The following is a 24,867-nucleotide window of genomic DNA, read 5'->3' on the forward strand; positions in this document are numbered from 1 at the left end:
TATGAAATTCTGCTCTGCACATTTCTCTCCCTGCCGCCCTCCCTACCCCCATTCTCTTCAAGAAAACATAAAAGCAATCGGGTTCTCTGTAAGATTTTTTTTTTATGTTCTGTCCTCTGTGTTGCTCCAATCTGTTCCCATAAGGTCTGCTCTCCCTGAATGACAAAGCGCTGGTGAAATGGGATTGAATGAACATCTGCTTGCGAAACTGGATATGTGACCTTGTCGTCACATCTGCAAGGACCAGTTGCCCCTAACTCTGAGATCGGGCAGATAAAACCACAACAAACAAAATGGGGGCACAGTGTGCAGGAGGGAGGGAAAGGGCAGCCAGAGAGGGAAGAGAGCCTCACTGATGGTTATAATAAGTTTGACTTTGTAAATTTGTCCTCCCAGATCTCTCCACTGCTTTTTTTCCTCCCCAAAAAGCTAACACAGAAGTGTAAACAGATCTGAAATTCCATCTGCAAGAAGCCAAATCTGTAGCAGTACACATAAGCAAAGCAAACCCCAGCAGTCATTAATTTTAGACTTTCATTTACTTATTTATTTATTTTTTTAAGAAAACAACATCAGACATTTGAAATATAATTTACAGCTAGTCTAACAAAAGCACTTTCCTGCTAAAGCTATTTCTGGGGCGGTTATGGCTCAGAATAGATGATGAAAACAGTCATTTCAGAGCACATCTGACAACGTCGGACAGGAAGGGACTTATATGCCTTAGCATTTTTCAGTTGGGAGTTTTATTGAATCTAGATAACGGATTTCATAAGACCTGGTAAGACTGTGGGGGCACGCGTGTGTGTATGTGTGTGTGCTCACACACAAGCCAGTGTGCAAAAGGAATTGCACATGTAAAAACCAACCCTTCACCATTAAGAACTAAACCTTAGGAAGCAAAGTGGACATTGCTTCTGGAAACTTCAGGGGAGAGAATGGGTGTAGCAAAGAGGAAGAAGGATGAGTAGACTCCTCACCCATGGCACATTCTCCCTTTCTATGACAGAGACACCAGGTCCCTTTATGAGTTCCACACCTAAAAATAGATGTTGACTCAACAGAAAATGATGTGAGTGACTAATCTGCCTCTCTGGCCTCCCCCTGCTGATGGAGTGAGGCAGCTGCCTACATTGTCTACATCTTCTAGAAACTCCTGGGTGGCCTGGGAAGCCGCTACAAGTTTTGCTCCTTCCTAGCACAGGGCTGCAAGGCAGAGGGTCCAATTCATTGAGGTTTCCTGTGTGTGCACTTGAGGCCACAGGGGGTCGTGGGGGGCGGGCACGAGAAACCCATGCAATTGCCTGGATAGGGCTTCACTTCACATAATGTGCTCCTGCCCTTGTCCTCTCAGGCTACAGCATAGAACTATTTTTGAGGCAGGAGGAAGGAGTGGTCAGGAGAAGGAAATCTCATAGTGGTGGGTCCACAGCACAAGGGTCACCCTCATCTCGCTCTCATTACTGGCAAGTCATCCGAAGGTCATTTGCCCCTCTCCCACCTTTATGCTTTTGCTCATGGGGAACATTTTTTCCATCTTCTTCCTCAAATACAATTCTTACTTTTCTTAAGGTGGCTCAGCTCAAATGTTACCACCTTCTCTTGATAGCCACCTCTGTCTGATCTTGCCTCCTCCTGAAAGTCTCCACAGCAATGTGCTCAATGAATCATAGCACTTAGCCCATTCTGATCTTAACTACCACCTCTCTATCTGGTCTGACGATCTCCTTGAGGTCATGGATTATATGTATTTTATTCATCTCTGTGGCTCTAGCTCCCGGCATAGAGCCTGATTCCTGCTGGGTGTTTAATACCTTCTGAAAAAAAAAAATGAGTGGACACCCACAGCTCTTGATGGACGATGTGGCCCTTAATGGCTCTTTGGGGTTAACTATAGCTTGGTTCCTCCACTAAGATGGATCACTGAGAGTCAAGCACCCAGAGTCATAACTCTGTTTCCCTACTAAGCTAAAAGCTAAGGGACAGTTTCCCACTCTTCAGTGTCTGGGGTTGGAATAACGAGAAAAGGATGTCGTAGGCTTAGACATCACTTCTCTCAGCAAACATTTCTTGAAGATCTACCCTGCGTCAGTCACTTGCTGTGCTGTGTTCTGGGGACACAGCAAAAGGAAGACAAGGTCTTTTGCTCCGGAGGACCTCCAAGTCTAATGGAGGCCACAGACATCTCACAGGACATGCTTGATAAATATGGGTTGAGTAGAATAATGGATGAGGAGGCATATAAACCAATTATCACAAAGTCACAAGACGTGTGCTATGCCAGGGCTATGTATGTGTGTGACTCAAATGCAGAGGAGGGATAAATCAAGGATTAACGAGGCCAGGAATAAGACAGAGCTGAAATGAGGCTGTTGGTGAGACAGGTGGTGGTAGGGTCAGGGAATGGTGGCCTGGTAATAACCTTCCTCTGTCATGAATACAAATGAGGCCAAAGCTTAAGGAAGGGCCTGGCGTTGTGCATTTACTACTATCCAATAAATAAATGCACTGTGGATAGTAATGAACTTGATTTCCACTGGGCACCCAGATCTGGAGTACAGAGGGAAGCATTTTAAGGACTGACCCTGCTAGGGAAAAGGAGCTGGCACTGGAGTCAATGACACAACCAAAACCATTTCCCTAAAAGATGATTCTGACAGAGACGGAATCTTAGGGAAAATTACTTTCACAGATTCCCCAGAGACAGACACAAGGCAGTAACAAATCCCAAAAGTGAACAGCACCTTGGTCATTCTATCCCAAGACTAATTCCTGCTTAGTTTTTCTCCTCAATTTGGACCCTTAAATTGCTGTTGTTTTATTCCCCTGTGCCAGTAGGAGTGGACAAAAATGACAAGAAAAGGATCTTCCCGCTTTCAATATTCAAAAGCACATTCCAGTATCTAAAACTTTCAAGTTTCTTCATACGCTTATTAAATTCCAGTGGAATGACTACTGATGTCAGATCCTTTCTCAGGCCTAAACATTTAAAAAAATATTGCCAATTTTCAGCCCCTGCAGAGAGGCCAGCATTATTGGCACGTTAGCTCTTCTGAACCAGTGGCCTAGAACCTGGGCCTCCCAACGCTAGAGCCAATGCTCTAGAGAATTCCCCTTGCCTTGGACCATCAGGATCCTGCTTATTTCATTCATCCAGAATCTTTGAAGACAAAGATTGGCATTTCTAGGCCATCAGAGATATTGCTCCAGAACTCAGAAAGAGCTGAAAGTAAAGAGGCCACTTCTCTCTCTGGGTAATGGTGGCTTAAAGGTGGGTGACTATGAATGCCTGGCTTCACAGACAGTGTTTACAGAAGATTTTCAGCTCTTTCAAACTCCCCAGCACTGCCCATCCCTGCTGCCCATAATCCCCCCACCCTCTACACTACAGCAACAAGATTATGAGCTCAGACTTTGGGTGGGCTCCAGTACTCACTAGCTGTGTGAGCTTGAGCAAGTAATTTGATCCTGATAAGTCTCAGTTTCTTTACTTGTAAGAAATGGGGGACAGTTCTCCTCTAATGGGTTATTATAGAAATAAGTAAGAATATTTTATGTCTAGAACATACCTAGAATTTAATTAAACTTAATAGCATATATCATAACTTATATATTATTATGATGAACTATGCAGGTGTCTGTGGGTCAGTCTGGTATCTATCCCTCATTGGGATATACCCTCCAATTTTATCAAACAAGCAAACACATAGATCACTACCAGAGAATGCTTACAGAGGCATTGTCCTCCTTTGCCACCCTACTGGGGTCTGGCTATCTTTCAGCAGTTCACTGCCATGAATTTCCTCTAACATGTTTCAACAAATCCCACCCCTTCACATCCACAAAGTACTTTCCACTTTCTTAAATGACTTAGTGCTCTCAGAGAGTTTCACAAAGTGGGTCAGGCAGCATTGTCATTTATACCACAGATGGAGAGCAGGACCAGGGCTGGGGTCTGCCTCTTCCCACACAATACCCATAGGTCCCTCTGCCTGTTCACAGCCAGGACTTGGCTTGGCGGGTGGGGGAAGAACAGCATGGTCCCTCATCCGACCCACCATAATGCAGAGAAAGGGGAGGACATGAGAAACAATAAAGGCATGATCTCGGGCTGTGAGGAAGGAAAAAAATGGGAGGAAAAGGCATCCTTCTTAGCTCCTGAAAGGTGCTCCTGTGGGAAACCCCTGGATTAAATAGGGGTTCACTGACTTCTCACTTTCCTGAACAACTGCTGTGAGCTAGACCCTGGGATGGGTGCTGGGAGTGTGTCTGCTTCAAGGACCCCCACAGTCTGGCAAGGGAAATAATCAAGCAAATGAGGTATAATACTAAGGGCTGTTGACAAGGGGACACTCATCTTCCACTTCCATTGTTTCCCTCCAAGTGGAGGGTGCCCTGGAGTAACAGTCTAAGCCTTTTTCCAGCCCTTCACCCATTCTTTTCCAGGGGTCTTGGAGCAACTGCTCTGAATGGAGTCTTCAATAAAGGGGTACTCAGGCGCTGGAGATTCCTCCCATCTGGGAGCCAATGCCAGACAGAAGCTCAAACTCAGTCCTAGGCTCTAAGTTCTAAGGGGGCAGGCTCTGTTCTCATTTGTGGAGACCTGTGGGGTCCAGAGCACTTATGACTCCCCTCCACCTGCCACCTGATACATGCTGTTCTCTTATCTGGGGCAAAAACTGATGGTAATGTTTCTAATGAGTTCTAATTATGCCATTTCTTCCTGCACAGAACTCTTCAATAATTCTTTAATGCCTCGTGATAGAAGTCCAAATCTCTTATCTGGGCATTCAAAGCCCCCTGGAATCTGGCCCAAATTTTCTTCTCCTGCTGACCCTTTCCTGCACCCTTTCAAACAAAAACACAGTAACAGCTTTCTGAGTAGTGCTGAAGGTTTCCACTTTCATGCCTTTGTTTTTGGTCTTCTTGATTAGTCAGTCTGTCAAAGTGTTAGGAAGTCCACTGGGTCCAAGTAATATGTCCAGGTCTTAAACAGTAATAAAGATGACCTTGGGATTCCACACTCTTTTGTCTTGCCTCTCAACTGGTTTGGAACCCAGATGTGCAAAATAGTGAGGTCATTTGTTGGGCTCTTTTGGATTACAATAGTGGCATGGCATCTGGATGTTTTTGTGAGCTAGGTATTATATTTACAAAACTGCTAATGTCTATAATCACAGTTCAAGGTAATTGGAGATAAAGATGTCAGAGACTACACGGGTGTTCCTGACACTACTATCCCTGATATCTGCTTCCGAGAAACTTGGTGCTAGAAGAAGTGACCTCAAAAAGTTCAGTGCAGGATTTAAAAACAGCTGGCTATCTAGCTTGTACATTCCACCGACAGGAAGCTCACTACCTCATGTGGCATCCTATGCCACTGCTAGCTATTACTGGTTTTTCTTCCTTGGACAACCTTGGAACATTCTCCCTATCCTCATCACCCCTTATCTTGTGGATCTCACTGACAGGTGCTAGTTACAGTATCATGTAACTATTTTGAAACAGGACACTTCAAAGAAGCTTTTGTTTATGGTACTTTAACTGAAACTGAGTTCCTGTTCTATAGTAGAAAAGAGTGAAGAGGTTAAGAGCAAGGGCGTTGGGCTTGAGGAAATGAAAATGTAAATCCTGACCACTTTCCAGTTGTGTGACCTTGGGGTGAGTCACTTAATCTTTCTGGGGTGCATCACTTGAATAACATAGTTTAGAAGCTCTCTAAAAGAGCTATTTCCTTGTAGGATTTCTAGGCACCATACCTGGCACACAGTAAGTGCTCAATAAACAGCAGCTTTGACATGATTGCTATGTAATTAGGCCTTATGCTAGACATCAGGGTGCAGAGATGAATACAACAGTCCCTGACACGCAGGACTATTAGTCTAGCAGAGGAGACAAACAAACCAATCATTTCAGAAGATCAGGCTGCAGATTTTCCCCGGTTTGTTGTAACACCCTATTCTCTGAGTGAATACAAACTCCCCAGAGCAGACAGGTCCCTGGGGAACATTCATTCCAAACAGACCAGGAGAATGGCAGCAGAGAACAGACTGCGGTGCTGCCAGGGCTTCTAGGAGCAAACCCTCCCGGGGACTTCCAATCCCACCTCTGGGAACAGGGAGAGAAGAAAGAAGCCAGCTGCCTCCTAGAAACAACAGCTCTGATTGTGAGGATTGATTCACCTCTGTGCCTGTGGCTGCAGCCCTGCTCACAGGCAGGACAGGTGTCTGTATTTGTAGCCTCACTCTTTATACTCCTCTCCACCTGCCACCTGATACATGCTGTTCTCTTATCTGGGGCAAAAACTGATGGTAATATTTCTAATGAGTTCTAATTATGCCATTTCTTCCTGCACAGAACTCTTCAATAATTCTTTAATGCCTTGTGATGAAAGTCCAAATCTCTTATCTGGGCATTCAAAGCCCCCTGGAATCTGGCCCAAATTTTCTTCTCCTGCTGACCCTTTCCTGCACCCTTTCAAACAAAAACACAGTCACAGCTTTCTGAGTAGTGCTGAAGGTTTCCACTTTCATGCCTTTGTTTTTGGTCTTCATTCATCATGGCAAAATGAACTGCTGCCCACCTTCCATGAAGCCCAGGCACAAATGACTGCTCTCTCCTTGGACTCCATAGAAGATACATGTCTCAATGACAGCAGCTGTCATACCTGAAACATTTATTTTTTTTTCTTTCTCTCTCCCTCCCTTCCTTCCTTCCCTTCACCACCTTTTTTTTTTTTTTTTCTGGGAATTGAATCCAGGCCCTTTCATGTCAGGCAAGTGCTCTACTATTGAGTGACATCTCTATCCCCTGGGGAGCATTTCTTGAGTATTCAATATAAACCATGGTTACCTACAAGTGAGGTATCATTAGTTCTGTTTTCCAGAGACAATTATGACTCAGTGAGATCAAGTACTTGCCCAAGGTCACACCATTGAACTAAGGCAAACAGACAAACTTGAATATGACTCAAAGTTCTGGGATCTTTCCATTTTGCCACGCTAACCTGAACAGGGAGATAAAAGCCATATTCTTGGCACCAACTGTTACTTTTACTGGAAAGGTACCAAGTGGGAATGAGCATGCTGTAATATTTTATTAGACTATTAGAGTTGGAAGGAACCATTCTGCAGATGAGGAAACAAGGTAAGTTCCTCAAGGTCATTCCTAGTAATTTTTGACAGAAGCCGAACTGGACTATCCATCTTAACTCAAAGCTTTTAATGAACAAAAAGGGAGAAGGGGAGAGGGATGTGGTGCTTTCTGATCTTTGACAGACCAGCTATCCTGTCCTGAGGCTTCAGAGAAATAATTCTTTAGTTCTCAGGGCCACTGATGTTCTAGGCAGCTCTCTGCCACGGAACTTTCTGGAATCAGGAAATGTCCTATATCTGTGCTGTTCAATATGGTAACCATTAGCTATGTATCAGTATGGCACATTTCAAACATGTCTAGTGTGCCCAAGGAACTGAACTTCTTATTTAATTCAAATTCAATATGAGGCTAGTAACCACTATACTGACTAGAGTAGTTCTACACCAAGAAAAAACACAGAGTTGTAACATCTCAGAATGAGAAAGGACATTTAGGGTCATTTAGTCAAAATTCATTCTGAGACAAGAATTTTTTCTCTCTCATCTCTAATGTTTCATTTGCATGCCCCTGATGATGAAAGACTCACTACTATTCAAGGCAAATATTCTACTCTGACAGTTACACAGGTTTTATTTCCAGATTATTAACACATAGGATTGAACACTGCAGAATTTTCTTTTCGAGAGAATGGAAAAGCAACCATTGTGGAGTAGATACATGGGTTCAGAGATCTCTTTGCCATCTGCCTCTGAACAACCTTTAGAGTGTCATGTATTTTAAAAATGATCTGGATGGGTACAAAACACCAGCGATGAGCTGACCAGAGTGGACAAGAAAGAACCACCAGTCCCTGTGATCTATAGTCATATTCTCCTAACATAGCCAAGGGAGTGCCAATTTTTCAAAAGCAGCTCACATCACATTGTTGACTTCTTTTATGCTTATGGATGGCTAAAGCCCAGACCCCATTCCATGTACTTCTGAAAACTTAAGTGTCTAACCTATACCTTCCCAGTTTTCTTTTGTAATCCACACATAGAACACTGCAAATGACCTTAAAGATACTAGCATCAAATCAATTTCATGAGCTAAGAGCACAGAGGAACTATATTTCCATCTCTCCAATTCCTATCTCTGTATTTGAATTTATTCACTCAAAGGAAGTTAACCGGGCACTGGAGACAGAGCAGCCAAATATAATCTCCCACAAAAAAGAGAGAGGCAGCTGGTACAACTGGGGTAAATGTGCATCCAGTTTCCGATAGCCCTGCCATGTGCCTTCTCCTTGGGGATTCAGTGATCCAGCTGCCCCTGCTGACCTTGGCAGGGAAGTGCTCCCACACTGGCTCTGACTATAGCCTGAATGGGGGAGGAGAGAAAATGCTTTTTTATTATTAACAAGACTGAGGGAGGCAGGCCATCATTTCTGGGTAGGGTGATATCCATCAGCAAAAAATGATCTGCTAACTCTTCGGGAAGCATTAAGAGACGTGATAGGAGAAATAATTGCTTATGCCAAGTGCAAAGAAAAGATGCCTCAGCGGAATGGAGGCCTTTAGCAAGGCAGGTGGATGGCGGGAGGGGATGGGGGAAGACACTGGCTGCCCATGACCCCTGGCAAGAGAAAGAAGCGGGAGGGGCAAACTGGAACCTGCAAAGCTCAAGTGTAGCAAGATCCCCTGGAGGCACTGTTAGTGCTATTAGAAGAATAAAGTGAAAATGGAGAAATGGCTAAGCAGCATCAAAACATCAGCAAAGAGGCGGAAATATGCGAACTCACTCTCCTTCCTGGAGAAGGGAGGTTTTTCCTTCTGAAAAGCCCTTGCTCACACACTTTCCCCTAGTCTTGCTCCCTTGAGACTTGGACTGCTGCCTCGTGATAAAGTGTCTTTCTTACTCTCTCACCCCATCGCCTGACTGAGTGCAAACTCTCCTGGGTTTGCTCAGAGCTGCAGAAGCAACCCTTTTGCCCCTTAATCTGAGAACTAGTCCTGAAATTGCTCACACCCCAAGTTTACACAAGAGCTGTGCTTTGGAAATGTTTTATTTCAAGTTATATTTGTATAATTCAAGTAAAAGCTTAATGCAATTATTAGAAAAAAATCACTAAAATCATTTGTAAACATGTAATGCAATGAGAAAAGAAAAGAAATATGGAAAAATGTTAACACTATTGGGCTGTGAAAGGCTGATATGTGTTCATGATAGGATCCTCAGCATTCTAAATTATTTAGAAATGAGGTCTTGCTTTTAACACGAATGAAAAAGCCCCTAATATAGAGATGATTTTGTCAGTATCTAAGGCTGACAAAACCTACTGTAGTAGCCTGCAAAGTGTTGGTTTCATTTGTCAAACACTCCATGTGGCACGCCATTCACAGATGAACCCACAGAACACTCTCCCACTCACACCTTGCACAGCTCCCTATCTCCCCACAACATCCAAATGGAAGCCTCTACAACCCTGTGATCACCCCATTCTACGGCACTGGAGTTGCTCCTTTTCAGGAGCTCTCAGAGCAAGAGCAAGCAGTGAGCACTTCTGCAATCCTGCTCCTCACACTTAGGTTGAAACCCAGATGTCTCACCATTCTGAAAGTTTTAGCAGGATTGAGAACAAACCTGCAGTCACATTTTATTGAAGGCTCTCAGTGTCACTTGAATATCAATCCAACCAAACCTTTGGTAAACATGTGCTTGTTTTGAAGGTACTATAAAACCATCTAATTTTTTTTTTTTGTCCTTAATTAATGTGACTAAGAGCTGAACCAAATGCAACTGGACTCAACTGAGTGCTTCTTAGTAAATCGTCTGAAAGTACAGTGTAAAGTCAGGGCTGCTCATTTAGAGCTGAGGACTGGGACAGGCATTAGGCGTGAATGGGGTCAATGAGGGAGAACTGGGAATCCTTTTCCAGAATCCACAGCTATTTCACCCAATGCTTCTCAGAGTCCCAAATGATCCTTGGTGGAGAAACTAGAAAACCAAAACAAAACAAAAACAAAAGCTAACAAATAGCACCTCAAAGCCCTAAACGGAGTAAATCAACCCCACTGAGCTCAGAGTCGAACACTGAGAAATGACCCAGTTTCCTAAGTGGGATTCCAGGCTGCTTTGGCAGGCCCATGGTCCCTACCCTATGGCTTCCTGAGACACATGGATGGAGGCATTTCCAGGGCACTGCCATCTCTGGTTACCTAAATCCTAGGACTTAGCATGGAAAGCCAGGGTCTAGGAATAAGTTATTTGAAGTCAGGGATGTCCCTAAGTTCAGAAGCCCTGAACCACAAGTCTGCTTACTGAAGAACCTGGAGGAACCCTGTAATTCAGTTGTTTTGCTTTTTATATCTCCTCCCCATTTGAGGGAGTATAACCCATGTGTGTGCAGAGCCAAATACACACCCACACACCCTTACAGAATGCACATGCTGTTGGGCAAACAGTCATTGTGGCACTCCAACATGACCTACTGCAGAGAGCTATTTAAAACTTCTTTTTCTTACTCCAAATCTCATTTACCAACTATGTGATTCTGGGTATGTGCCTTAACCTCTTTGGGCCTCAGTTTCCTCATTAGTGTAATGGAGATAATAGCACCTTCTTTTAGTCTATTTTAAGAAAAAGAGTTGACATGTGCAAAGTAATTAGCCCAGGGACAGTTCAAAGGTTAAATGATAATAAGCATGTAAAAAGATTATAAATATTGTTGGACACAGCATAAAAAGTAAATGCAAGATAGCATTACTATTTATTATTATTATTATTATTACTTCCTCTCGAGCTCATGCTCACACATTAAGCAACTCCTCTTCTGGAAGCAAGGTCCTTTGGATGTTAACTCCATCTCTACTGTTGGTCAGTTGTATGGCCCTGAACAAATCACTTCACTTCTCTGAGCCTGCATTCCAAGATAAGGGGTTGGAATCTCCCACTAAAGAAATTATAGACCAAAGAACAATTCCTCTGGAGTCACCATCCACAACTACTCACTGGGGGCATAATTATGCACCATGCCCTTTCTATGCTTTCTTTACCAGAGGTCTGGCCTTGCCCTCCACATGCCCTCAATATTCACACACAGTCGCTTTACATTCCCTTTAATAAAGGTGAAACGAATTTTTGTTGATAGGGAACCATCATTTGTGGACACCTCTTACTAGTCGCCTGGTAATGAGCCATTCACTGCTCAATTGGCAAAACAATGTTTGCATATTTAAATTTGAGTTCAGAGGTTGCAAACTGCCTGTCCAAAGGTCAGCTAACTATTAAGTTCTGTTTGGTTGTCCTACATAATGCTTTAAATTTTTTTTGAGTTAGTTTCTAGTCTTTAAAAATGTGGGAGATTTGACGTTTAAAAAAAATCTAGATTTCAATTTTTATTGAGCAAATGAAAGATCTGGCAACAATCCGGATTTGAACAATCCTCACTGTTATCATTACCACCACCATCAGCAGCAGCAGCTGAATAGCTGTCCTCTTTACCTAATACACACTTGAGTGCCCCCCACCCCAGGGCTTTCCAAAACCTTCCCTGAGTCAGATTGCTAATTTTTCATCTGCATAGTTTAAGAATTAACTCTTGATTTGCCTGCACCTATTTTGCACATAAAGTAGTGCAGAAAGCACTCCAGAAGCAGGGTAGAGGAGCCGGGGAGGCGGAAAAAAAGAGATAAACTTGACCAAAGTTTGCAAACATGTACTAGATGGTTCCAAGGATATCTCTCTAATGCATGCTTCCAAAGAAGATATTTGTTTTTTCCAGATTGGCAAGTTATCTATTCCTTCATGGGAGTCAGAGCAAAGAGATAAATCTCATGTCACTTATCAAAGCAAACTGAACCAGAAGAAGTAAACAGTGGCCTGAAAGGCAAAAAAGCAATTTTGAGAAATTAATAAATGATGAGACTATTAACAGCACATGAAAAGGGTTTGCTTTTTTCTTCCCTTTAATATGATTTTTTTACCTTAAACACTGTGTCCCTTTAGGAAAGGGAAGAAAAGTTAATAAAGGAACCTATCACTCAAACTTAATTTTTAGTATGGCAAATAAACTGCTTTAATGAAAGGGCTGAAATCCCCAGGTTTGCACATTAAATTTTCATTCATAGTAGAGAATGGAAATTATTGATTCAGCCGTGGCATCATGCTTTTTGAATCCTACAGTGCTTCAGAAACCCACATTTCCGCTGGGTGCAAATGTGTTGGCAGCATTTTGATGCAGGGGGAGCCCAGGGTGGGTGGGAGAGTGGAGAAAGGGATGTGGACGAGGGAAGGAGGCAGACTGGCTCTTCTCAGGAAAAAAAAAACAAAATCAATGTTCCTTGTCTCTAAGATCCACTTAGATAAAGCATTTGATAGTATGATGGGCCAGGGGATACATTCTGAGACCAGAAAAACCAGGTCCACTCAGTCTTCTGGGAAACCCCACAGGCATTAGGAAATACTAAAAAGAAAAAAAAAAAAAAAAGCAGAATTGATGGCTGATGATTTGATCCCAAACCCTCAGAGAAGAGTTTGAGTTTAAGAAAACTATAGAGGAAAGAAAATACCTTTCTCAGTTCAAGGTCAGGGTGTCTGTCATGGGAAGAATAAATGTCTGGCATTCTAATGCTGAACTAGATAGTACGGGAAATCAATCAGACCCACAAATACAGCTATCAACCTGGTGTGGCCTCATCAAACAGTCAGGTGACATGAGCATCTCTTCTTTACTTACAGCACAAAAATAGGTATGTTTTTCCTTTGAAAGAAATTAATCTTCCTGCCTCTCAGAGGACTACTTCATAATTAAACAACTCCTGATTATTTCCCCCTTAGAGAACTCACAGGAACTGATTCGAAGCCTAGATGAGGATAGCCTGAATTAGGCCCATTTTGGTGTCTTTGTGTACCAAAGACTGTAGGAGATCAGGGAAAGCAATTATCTTTAAAAATAAGCTAAACTCAATTGCAAAAGTAAAGCTGCTTAAAAAAGAAAGATAATCACATATTAAAAATAAAAGGCTTTGTTTTGTTTTTGTTTTTTATTACCTCTTCGCTAAGATTATCCTATACTAGTCAGTAGACTCTTCTGTCAGTCTGGGCGTTGGAAAAGTAGCTCTGTTGGACTAAAAAGTTCTGGTTTTGTGTTTTCAGAGGCTGAGAGCTGGTGCCATCTATAGATTTCCATTCTGGGAGAGGTTTCTCTTTTGTCCTACTTTGCGTCAGACCTGCTGTCGTGAGGATAAGAGCGCCCAGGAGACACTTCCCTGCGGTTTAATAGGCTATGAAGGATGGGACTCATTAATCGGCTGGCAGCTGCCCCTAAACAGGATGCTGCCTGGAGGTGGGGGAAGAAGCAGGAGGGAGGCCAAGGAGCAGGAAGGGTCCATCCTGAAGACAACCCCCCTTGCTGTCCAAAGGGGGCCCCCAGAACAAGCAGCACCACCTCCTGAAGGATCCCACAAATGTCTGAGCCCAGAGCTTAACAATGCTGCCACAGAAACCTGCACCTCCTGAAGGAACAGGCTCTGGGTTACTTTTTTTTTTTTTTTAATTTACAACAACAATCACTCCTGAGATATTATCTGCCCATCTTATTACTCTTAGATTGATGAAATATTAGTGTTTTTGTTGTTCTTTTACTATGTTCTCATTGATTTTATAGCACCTGTTCCTGTTACACTAGTGTGTGTGTTTATAACTGACTTTCCCTTTCCAGTTCATGGTTGGGAGGTTCCTAACCACCCCTAGCCAAAGCCAATCTGCTCAGACTGGTTTATGTCTCTTGACTTGACACTCTGACCCTCCAACCTCATCTTCTCATTGCCTCCTGTCTAAACTCAGGCCATACTAGTCACACCTCGAACAGCTTCCCTGCCTCAACCTCTCCCCTTGGCTTGCTCCTGCCATCTGTGCCAACTCAGGCTGACAGGCAGGCCCTTTAAGTGGGGTCTTTGATCCCAGGCACCTGATCCGCCTTCTGGATTGGAGGTCCCATGGCTCGTAGAACCTTCCCTATACTCAGCCCTCATCTCACTTTTTTGTGATGGCCCATGTCCCCACTTAGTAGAGTGTACTGTAAATGTTCTTTGAATAAATAAAGAACACCACTTTTGGCTCCACACAGCCTGGATTTATTAGATTCACAGAATGAAATTTAACCAGGGCCTCCTGAATCAGGAGCCAGTATGTCACCTCTTACCTTTATGGTTTTGGTCTGGAGTCTGAGTCCATTTAAAGTGTTGATGGCTTTCTCTGCATCCTTTGGATCAATATAGTTAACAAATCCATACCCTAAACTCTGTCCTGTGGAAACATTAAAAAAAGAGAGAAACACAGAGAAAGAGAGAGACAGAGAGAGGGAGGGAAAGAAAGAGAAAAAGAGAGAGAAAGAAAGAGAGAGTGCTCAGTATCTTTGTAGATGCAATACTTTCCATTGCAGTGGGTCAAAACCCTCCTCTGGTACATGCTTCCTTTATGCTGGGGTTTACCCCCAGACTTGAGAGCTTTTCAATTCTTCCATCCCTCACTCTGGTTGGCCTTTCAACTTACAGGGCTACTTACTCTAAAAATGGGTAAGTGCCCCTGCATCCACACCTGATATGTACAAATGTCCACATAATCAGGAAGAGGCAGGATAGGCCGTAGAAAGACAGCAGGTGTAATTCGTTAGAAGAAATTTGAACTGGATCCCTGGGGCTTTTCCTATGATCGGTGGGACTTTGGAGAAGTCCTTTAATCTCCCGTTTCCCCATATTTCTACTCTGGAGATAATACACTTACCTCAAACAAGTTTGTGAGAGTTAGTAAGACATTGTATATAGAAGGCCTACCAAGTACATTGCCTAGAACACAACAGTGCTCAACAAAAGACAGCTCTGCTCTGCTCATGCCCGTAAAATCAGGGCCAATACTGGATGCAATAGCTGTGTCTATGGCCTCAGTCATGCCAGCCACACCCACACTCAGAGGGATGTAGCATAATCTGAGCAGCAAAAACTGGAGCCCATTATAGTGAAGGAAGCAGGCATGGCCAGAATTGAAAGCAGTTGCTGCAAATCATTCTTTGCCCTCATCATCCCTAGGGCCACAGAACAATAAAAAGAGGAGGGTGGGGGTTTCTATTGTAGACAACAGGGGAGCTCCTAACACAAAGGGGAGAGTGCAAACACATTCTGCAAAGAGGATTTAGCTACTTTAGGTGGAGATGGCATCAAATTGTCTGCAAAAAGAGGTAGCGAGTGACAGGGCTCCCCCCTAAGTGAAATAAAAATAATGTGCTTGCGATCGTGCCACTGATTATAAATAGTCCATCAGCTCTGCCATGTGTCATCAGCCAGAAATATCATTAGGAAACTTTACATTTTCTGACATACCCTTTAAGAAACACAGAGCTTGTGGTGGCTGCAAAACCAGCTTGAACTTCCCAGGCAATGTTATTGATTTGTGGGCGGCAGCAGAGCCGAAGGGGAGAGAAATGACAGGACATCACATGTCAGGAAAGACTGATTACATAAAGCTCTCTTTGGAGTACTGGGGCCAGGACTGGGAGACAATACAGCAAAAAGCCTGCCATGTCCTGGTGACAGGAGCCCATTTCAGCAGCCAAAAAAATCTTTCCAACAGCTTCTGTTTTGCTGGTAAATGTCTGTGTTTGTGTTGGTTGTAGGAGGGAACCTGGGAAAACAAGTTGGGTTCTGGATCAGAAAATGGGTGACTTTGTTATCCTTCATAGGATGGAAGCAAAGAGAAGCATGAGAAAACTCAGAGGCATACCCTAATGGAAGGCTGTCATCTCTGCCATGAAAAACTTCAGATGACAATCTTTAATTAGGGTTTGCCATTGGGTTTTAGAAGAACAGTTAGAATAGGAAAGACGGAGGCAAACTTTGCCAGATAGGGCCTTTACCAGCCAGAATTGGTAACCGAAGAAGAAGAGAGAGTGAAAGAGTGATGGGCACATTCCACTGCTGGGACATTTCTCTTTCCATTTTATGGAGTAAGTGTGGTGCATGAGTGGTGTGTGTGTGTGTGTGTGTGTGTGTGTGTGTAGAGAGAGAGAGAGAGGTTGAGAGAGAGAGGAAGAGAGAGAAAGAGAGATGTGTGGATTGTAAGACCCTGCCACATGGTCTGAGAACCTTCATTTTGCGAACACACAGATACAAGAGATCACTTTCATTGGTTTAAAAATACCATTTATCCTAAATTTGGCTCCACCTCATCAAGCCTAACTACATTCACCTAATTAAATCCATTTTCATCATGCAAATTTCTCAGTCATATTTACCTTGCATATACAAGAAGTCTAAAAAATTGCTGTATTAAAATATTCTTATAATCACTTTTTAAAAACAGTCATGCACCAAGTTGAGCTGCTTTAAAAGAACATTTTTTTTAAAGCAATTAGGTCAATGATAAACCTTATATATGAATTCTAGCAAACTGGTCAGATGGTCCATTTTTCAGTCCAGTTTAATTTGTGTAAAATTAAAATAGAATATGAAAAAATATAAACAAAACCTCATTTTAGCTGCAAACATTAGACCTACCTCACACAGAAAAAGTTCCTTATTTCATCATGATGATGGAATATATGTAGAGGAATTTATTATGCTTTCCAGTGGTGCAAGTTTCTAATACATTATACTTTTAAAAATTATCCATATATTGATATAAGTTTAAATATAGTGGATATAGTTTTTATATTCTAAATTTTATCTCTGTTTTAGACTTTTGCTTCTAGAGAAAGGAAAACACACTCAGGCTCAGGCATTAGGAAGGTTGCAAAGGTCAAGTAAGGGGAAGATTCCTGCCCAGCTAGATGTGTTACATCAACCTACCTGCCTGTATCAGTCCCAAACCCATCCTCACTTTGGTTCCTGACTATAATTAGCACTATTGTGCTATCATCACCTGTCTCAGGTTTAGAGAGACTGTGTTTAACATCAAGGAGGAAGAAAAACTGAAAAGGGGAAAAAAAAGGATGGAGAGTCTCCTTGATACAAAATAATGAACTGCAAACTTTAAAACAGAGCACTGCATTGAACAAAAGAGGATAGAGATGGAAAAACTTGCCTGTGAATTGAAAGATCTGAGATAAACTGTCAGCATAATGAAACTACCTGTGGTTACCCTGGCCAAGAACAGGCTTTCTTCATGGATTCTCACCATCATAGGAGGAGTTCAGCTATGTCCAATAAAAATATACTCTATGGATCTAGTATTCTTTTTAAAAATGCCCTAGAGAAGATTTATTTCCTAGGTAGAAAATACAAAAAACCCAAGCTTCATTTCTTTTAGAAACTGTTTTAGTTGTGGGGGAAAGTAAAATGAGGAAGAATTTTGTTTTATATTTGGTGGCTGTATATTGGTGGTGGGTTTTGGATCTAGAGTTCTGTGTTTAAATGTATATGGAAAAATATAGATGGAACAAATTCACAAAGAATGATAATTTTTCCATGGGGCCCAAGAGAGTTACCATGTTGAGAAGCCTGCAGGATCCAATCCAAAGGCTTATAACTAAATGTGTATGTATCTTCAATTCCCCCAAGTAGCTACATCTTCTCCCTTTATCATCAACCAAGATTTGAGCATATATATATGGCAAAAGAAAATTAACAAAATTTATTTTTGTTTCCAATTTATAAGTTTATTTACGCAGCAAGTTGGACAAACAAAAATGAAATTACCAAAGTTATGCTTATTGAATTCTCCCTGTTAAAGAAAAAAGATATTATGAAATGAAGACTATCTCCACAACTTAACAGCTCTAGTGAGTATCTGGCTTTTTGATGCCCACAGGACCTAATATTCCTGTCCAGCTGCATGGGTGAGGGCTCCCCACTTACCATGCATGGGAAGGAAATGCATTCTTGGCCTTCTTGGATGGAAACTTGTAATTCAGGAAGTAGTTTCCAAGAGAAACCCTCTATACATAATGGCTACATTTTAAAGCACCTAAGTACTTTGGTTAAACAGGTTTGTTTTGAACAAGCTGTTCTTAAATCTGAATATTTCTGTTTTTATGCAGCACAGGCACGTGAACACACAAACACACAATGTCCTCCAGACATGGCCACTCTCCACACTGTTAAAATAATTTTTGAATCTAACTTCTTTAAAAAACCAGACACTTCTTTCCATAAGAACTGACTTACACGCCTGTAATCCCAGTGGCTCAGGAGGCTAAGGCAGGAGAATCATGAGTTCAAAGCCAGCCTCAGCAACGGCGAGGCGCTAAGCAACTCGGTGAGACTCTGTCTCTAAATATAATACAAAATAGACCTGGGGATATGGCTCAGTGATTGAGTGCCCCTGGGTTCAGTCCCCAGTACCCAAAATAAAACAAAACTGTTTGTATCTTTTGTATCTTTTTGCACACAGCAGGTACTTAAGAAATGCTCAGTAAGTAGAAGAATTAATGGACGCTTCTGTACTAATCTTTCATTTATTAATATTTTCATAAATTAATAAAATTATTATTTTCATAATTAATAAAATTATTATTAATATTTACTAATATTTCAGAATATTTTGTATATTTGTTGGTAGAGGGAAAACAAAGAAAGTACCTGGGGAATTCGTTTTGCATTGTGAGGAAGGAGGGAACACAGTAACTGACCCCAGGGACTGGAAAATGAAACAGAGGATGTCCTGGGTGAATTCTCCTCTAGCACAAATCAGGTGAGCAAAAAGAATCACCCCTGCCCAAATTCCAAAGTGATTCTGGATTTAGAAAATACTTTCCCATCCATTCTATGGCATTTGTTTCTCACAACAACCCTGGGTGAAGAGAGGTAATTATCATTAAGCAGATGGAGAAACTGAAGCTCAGAGAAAAATGTAATTTGCCCAACATCACAGAGCTGGATCTCATTCTAGACCAGGGGTTGGTAAACATTGTTTTATGTGTAGGTTAGGATACAAAATAGTTTAGGCTGGTGGACCCTACAATCCTTGTCATGACAACTCTGGCCTTGTGTAGCAGCCAGAGACAATATATCAACCAATGCCCTGGCTGTGGTCTAATAAAACTTTATCTAGAAAAATAGGCAGTAGGCCCAATTTGGCCCTTGGGCCATGTTCTTCAAATTCTCTGATCTAGATCTTTTGGCTTCAAATCCTGCACTGTTTGCTATAATCACAGTTGCCCTATTTCAAGTAAAATGTTATTAACAACTATGGTGAGGTCCAGAAATACCTCAGAGGCTTTTTTTGGATCATCCAAGTAAAAGAGTAAATTGTTTTAAGTGGTTTGTGTTGGGCATTTTTATCGTATTCAATTTCTAGTAAGTGGCCAGATCATAGCTGATTATAATCCTTTATTTTCCCCCGGATTCTGGGTAGAAGTGGTTTTTCCTTGCCTTTAGGGTCCCAGGCATTTTTCTGCCACTGACATCTTCATGGCTGATCACAGCAGCAGAGAAGCTGGCTGGAAGGAACCTCAGCATTTCTACACTGCTGACCTGCATACTTTGCTCTTTCTCTCTCTCAAAACCCCATCATTTTCCAGAAACCTAACAGTTCCTCCCCTCATCTGTAAGCCCCAAGGGGGCAGCCAGATGGGTAGATGCTGTTGACGAAAACTTCCTAGTTGAGTAAGGAATTTTTGTGGACGTTAGAATCCCTAGCTCAGGCTGAAATCCCATTCTAAAAGCACATGATAAAATCTCCAGTCACCTCAAGATCACCTGCTTGGCGATAATTCACGTACTGGGTTAACTGCAGCCAACTCCAAATCCCAGGATGCGCTCGCTGCCGGTTCTAAGATGCCTTTCCCTGCTGTTAGCTGCCTCGAATTTATCTTTACACATCCAAAAGAGGGGCAGAGAGAATTGTGGTTGTTCCTGCATCTATAAATGTGCATGTGGTTCAAAGCTGTACTTACATATAACCTTGATTAAGTCATTTAGGCCTCACCAGCCTGTTCCCTTATCTGGGAAACTAGAGACAATCCCTTAATCCTCACAATCAAAGGATCACTGTGGAGATTATTTTAACATGGGGACTAATGGCAGCTATAATTTACTTAGTGCTGTCTTGTGCCAGACCCTGTGCTAAGTGGCTTACTCATGTTACCTCACGTCATCCTGTGTGAATTGGGCGTCACCAGGCTCACTATGCAGACATGGAAAGTAAAGCTTAAAAAATGTTAAAATAACCTGCCCAAAGCTGACTAGGAAGTAGACTCCAGGATTAGGATTCAAAGGAACCCAGGCCCGGGTGCTATCCTAGTTTATGCTTTCTCTCACAGGTGCTGTAAGTGCCAGCAGAGTGTCTGTACTGGATAAATCTAGGGAACTCAGTTGGCTTGCCTTGGGGGCTCTCACACTGACTGGAGATACCCTGGGTTCTACAGCACCTAGGCTCTGGCTCCCTTTCCTCCCTCCTGCAGGGCGGGGGTGGGATTTAAAAGTGTTGGTCAGCAGAGTCTTGACTTTTCTCCTGCCAACTTCAAGTTATTACATCCAATGAGTCAGAATATTGACTACTTTTGGTAGTTTACACAATTGCAAAAACTAAGAATGGTTTAAAGCCTTGGCTACTTCGAGTGTGGTCCTCATACCAGCATCACGGCCATCATGGAGAACTTATAAAAAATGCAGATTCTCAAGTCCATCTCAGACTTACTGAATCAGGATCTGCATTTCAACAAGATCCTCAGGTGATTCAAAGACACATTAAAGATGGAGATGCACTGGTCACTCAGAGTGGGTCAGATGTGAGTCTGAACCTCAGGTTCTTCTGCTTATTGCCTAGGTCCCTGGCTCAGTTAAATGAACTTCCCTGTGCCTTGGTTCCTGGGAAACTATTCACCCAACCCACCAAGGAGGGAAGCTCTGATGAAGAAGTTCTCAGAATTTCTTAACAGAATTTCTTCTTTTGTTCTCAAATTTTGCATTCTTTTTGTCTCTTTCTGCTTTGGTATTCTTATCTATAAAATGGGGTCAATAATATATTTTCAGGGGTTGTTAGGAGTGTTAAACATGAAAGTGCATGCAAAGGGCCTGTCATGAAACAGATGTTCCTCAGAGGTTGGTTCCTTTTCCTCTTCTCTCATGCCCCGTTAGACACTGCCTCCCAGTAATGTCAGTGTGGAAGTTCTCTCTTCAACAAGGCCCTGACCTCCTTGAAGGTGGAGTGTTCTCCTGATGATTTTCTTTTACATTGGAGCATGTGATATGCAATAAGCACACAAATTCCAAGAACTGGCACATGTTACATGCTAGTCACTCTAAGTAGACTCCAAAATAACCATGAAATTGTTCCTGCCTTCAGACAGCTTTTTATGTAAAAGGGAAAGACAGTTAAAAGAATTAATTATTGCCCAGAAAAAAATAATAAATATAGAAGAGATTTTTCTTTCAGGCCATATATAAGAACAGACAGGAGGTGAACACTAATTCTGACTAAGCAGGATACAAATTCTGACTAAGCAGAGGAGGGAAGGCTTCCTGAAGGAAGGAACATTTGAGCTGAGCTTTGAAGAAGTAGAGTTTTGATAGGTTCCCCTATAAAAGTCATGACATTCCAACTTGAGGGCTGAATTCAAGCATGAAATTTATCTCACAGATAGTTAGTTACTGAGCAACTATTATGTGTCAGGCATAGTTCCACTCACTGGGAACACACAAGAGAACAAATCACACTTGGTTTGTGACATCACTGATTTTATATTCTAACTGAGGGTGAGGGAGATAGGTAAGAAATACATAAGGGGCTGGGGTTGTGTCTCAGTGGTAGAGCACTTGCCTAGCATGTTGAGGCACTGGGTTCAATTCAACTGCACCATATATAAAAATAAATTTAAAAATAAAGGTCCACTGACAACTAAAAAAAATTTAAGAAAAGAAATAGATAAGTAAAATGTAAAGCTCAGATGACAGTAAGTTATAAGGAGAAAACACAGCAGAGAAGGGGAAAGGCAGTGTGGGGGTAGGGTTGTAAATTTTACATATGCAAAAATCCCCTGAGTCTTACAGGTCCCGTGAACACTCTCACTGACACACCCTTTCAAAAGCACCTCTTACTGTCTCACTTCCCTACTAGATTGGGAGCAAGGTGAGTCTCATTCATCCCTGTACCCCTATGACCTAAAAAGGGTTCAGGATATTGTTGGATATCCAGGAAATGTTGGTTGGGTGAATGAATGAATATTAGCTATTCACATGCATATTTATACCTTCTAAACCACTCCCAATGCTCCCACATACCAGAGAGAAGGGGGCCAGGAGAGTAGCAATAACGTTTACTCTCTTACCAACCTCCTCTGGTGTCCAGAGGAGGTTGGTAAGAGAGGAAACCAGATCATATATGACACACTTGAAAGATCAGTGGGTATTTAATTTGAAGGAGAAAAGACTCTAAATGTGCTCAAAGCTCCTTCTAATATTTGAAAGACTGTCATGGGAAGGCATAGGTTCACTTGCTATGTGGTACCCCAAGGGAGAGAAAAAGGATTTGGTAGAAGTAGAAAGTGAAGGGGCAAATTTTTGCACTGATTAAAGGAAGAAACTTTAATAATGATTTTATAAGTGGGTGAGCTATCTTGTGAGGTGCTAAGGGCCCCATGACTAGAAGTATGCAAACAGAAGCCAGACCTACCCTTTGTCAGGAGATGCTGGAACATCTGCAAGATTGACCCATAAGATCCCCTCTAGTGCTAAGATTCAAAGGTTCTAAGTTATATTTATTTTAGATTCAAATTCCACTAATTCCACTATTCTGACTTCTGAGAAAGCAAAATGGTAAGAAATATTGATTGAGCACTTACTATGGGCCCAAGCACTTCACATACATCATTACCTAAATCTTTATAACCCTCTGAAGCAGGTATTTTCACTTTACAGAGAGGGAAACTAAGGCTCAGAAAGAGACATAATTTACCCAAGGTTACTTGCCTAGAAAATGGCAGCGAGGCTCACCTGACTCGAGAGCCAGTGTACTTTCTGCAGGGCCCTGGATTCTGGAATATTTATTCATTTGTATTCTAAACACCTGTTCTGACCTAGCAGTGTGCCTCGACTGTTTTTCAGTACTATCTCCAAGTCCTTGTTCTTTCCAGTTGATTCCAAAATAAAGCCCGAGCACCCCATTCCTATCTCCTAGCTTGGTTGCACGTGTCAAACTGAATCTGGTGCATCCTAGAATTCCAGTCTTAAAAGGACTTTAGAATCACTCATCTTCAAATCTCTTCTACAGATATAGGAACTGATGATTAAGGAAGAAACAAGAAGTTCAGAGTCTAGCAGGAAAGTCAGACTCATGAATTAACAATGATAGTGGAGTATGGTTTGGTGTTATGATACTGAGAAGCAGAGAGGGCTTTCTGGAGGATGTGATGCTTGAGCTGAGACTAATTTGAAAAGATTGACAAGAGGTAGTGAGACAACAGACAAGGGCAACAGGCAGAGTCGGGCATTCTAGAAGGAGAGGACAACATGACCACCTGTCCCTTGAGAGAAAGTTGTCAATAAGTTTATGGTCATCACTTCCACAAAGCCACTGGTTGTAGAAATGGCACTGTCAATACCATTTCTAAATTGACAAAGAGTCAGGAATCATCTAAGAATTTGAAATTTTGAGCATGTCTGCTCTCTGTTAACAATACTACTGCAAACCCAGGACCCAATTTTTCATTCTGAATTCCCAAAACATTTGAAATTACCTTAGCCAGTCCTTAGTTATTTCCAGAGGCTACATTCTGGCTTCCTAAGTAGATGCCATTTCTACTCATCATGGGCATCAAGACAGCAATAAGCAAAGTGCTTGATCCACAGCAGGGATTCAATATAAGCTGAATGAACTGAATGTATTTCTCAATGAACTTTTATTTAGGACAGGGACATGGATGTCTTAATCTTGGTATAACCCATGTTTGGCATATAATAGACTTTCAATAAATCTATGTTGAGTGGATAAATGAATGAATAGTAACAAAAAAGTTATCTTTTTGTTTTTGTCAGTTACTATACCAAGTGCTTTATTTCTATCATCTCATCTATTCCCTCAAACAACCTGACAAGGTAGGCATTATCGCTACCATTTAAAATCAAGGAAGCTCATGTCCAGAGGCCTCAGATCCCAAAAGGAATCCATCCAGTTCTAAAGCCCACATAAGCTTTTAATAAGAGTTTCCTGATTGCAGAGAAAATATCAACCCAACTGTTCACATAGATGGAAAATGGTACCTCCACCACTGTGGTAAGGCACATGGAAATTCAGAGTACCTACACTCATTTCCAGCAGTCCCCAAAACAGAAAGATACATTATGCAATAAGAAAAGCCAACCAACCAATTCTCAAAAGAGATTTTTTTACTCTTTTGGGTTTGTCCTATAAAATAAGTTGCTCCAAATGACAGGTCTTCAAATATAAATTTTAATAATAAACCTCAACGAATGAAAAATGGAACTAATCCGAGTCAGTCCTATTTTTCTTCTGTTTGTGCAGGAAATAATGGAAATTCATAAGATAAAAAGCTGGTATCAAGTACTTAGTTTTAAAAAAAGACTGAAAGGAAAAAAATATTCTCGGTAATGTACCGAGGACAATAGAAGCCTCAGTGACAACTATCTCACCTTCAGCATTTATTATACAAAAAGAAGAAATGTTCAGACTGATGACCCTGGGGCAATGAAATATTCTTAATCGAAGCAACATTAAATTAAATTATGTTCAGAATAGTCTTACAAGACAGGAAAGAATAGTCACACATTTAAAAATATTTTTAACAAGGGTTGAAACATGAAGAGGAGGATTTTGGCAAACACCCAGGTAGCCACAAAAAAT

The 24,867-nt window shown here is 41.8% G+C and overlaps 1 protein-coding gene across 5 annotated transcripts in view; it reads right to left on the bottom strand.

Annotated features, from left to right (window-relative positions):
* The window catches only part of Elavl4 (ELAV like RNA binding protein 4), an 84,688-nt gene that overhangs the window by 7,636 nt on the left and 52,185 nt on the right, over positions 1-24,867 (bottom strand). For all 5 annotated transcript variants that reach the window (XM_076862782.1, XM_076862781.1, XM_076862785.1 and 2 more), the window contains one exon: positions 14,279-14,382. In XM_076862782.1, coding sequence (XP_076718897.1) covers positions 14,279-14,382 — 104 coding nt within the window. The remainder of the gene's footprint in view (positions 1-14,278; positions 14,383-24,867) is intronic.

The sequence above is a fragment of the Callospermophilus lateralis genome, chromosome 7, assembly GCF_048772815.1.
Source record: "Callospermophilus lateralis isolate mCalLat2 chromosome 7, mCalLat2.hap1, whole genome shotgun sequence".
NCBI lineage: Eukaryota > Metazoa > Chordata > Mammalia > Rodentia > Sciuridae > Callospermophilus > Callospermophilus lateralis.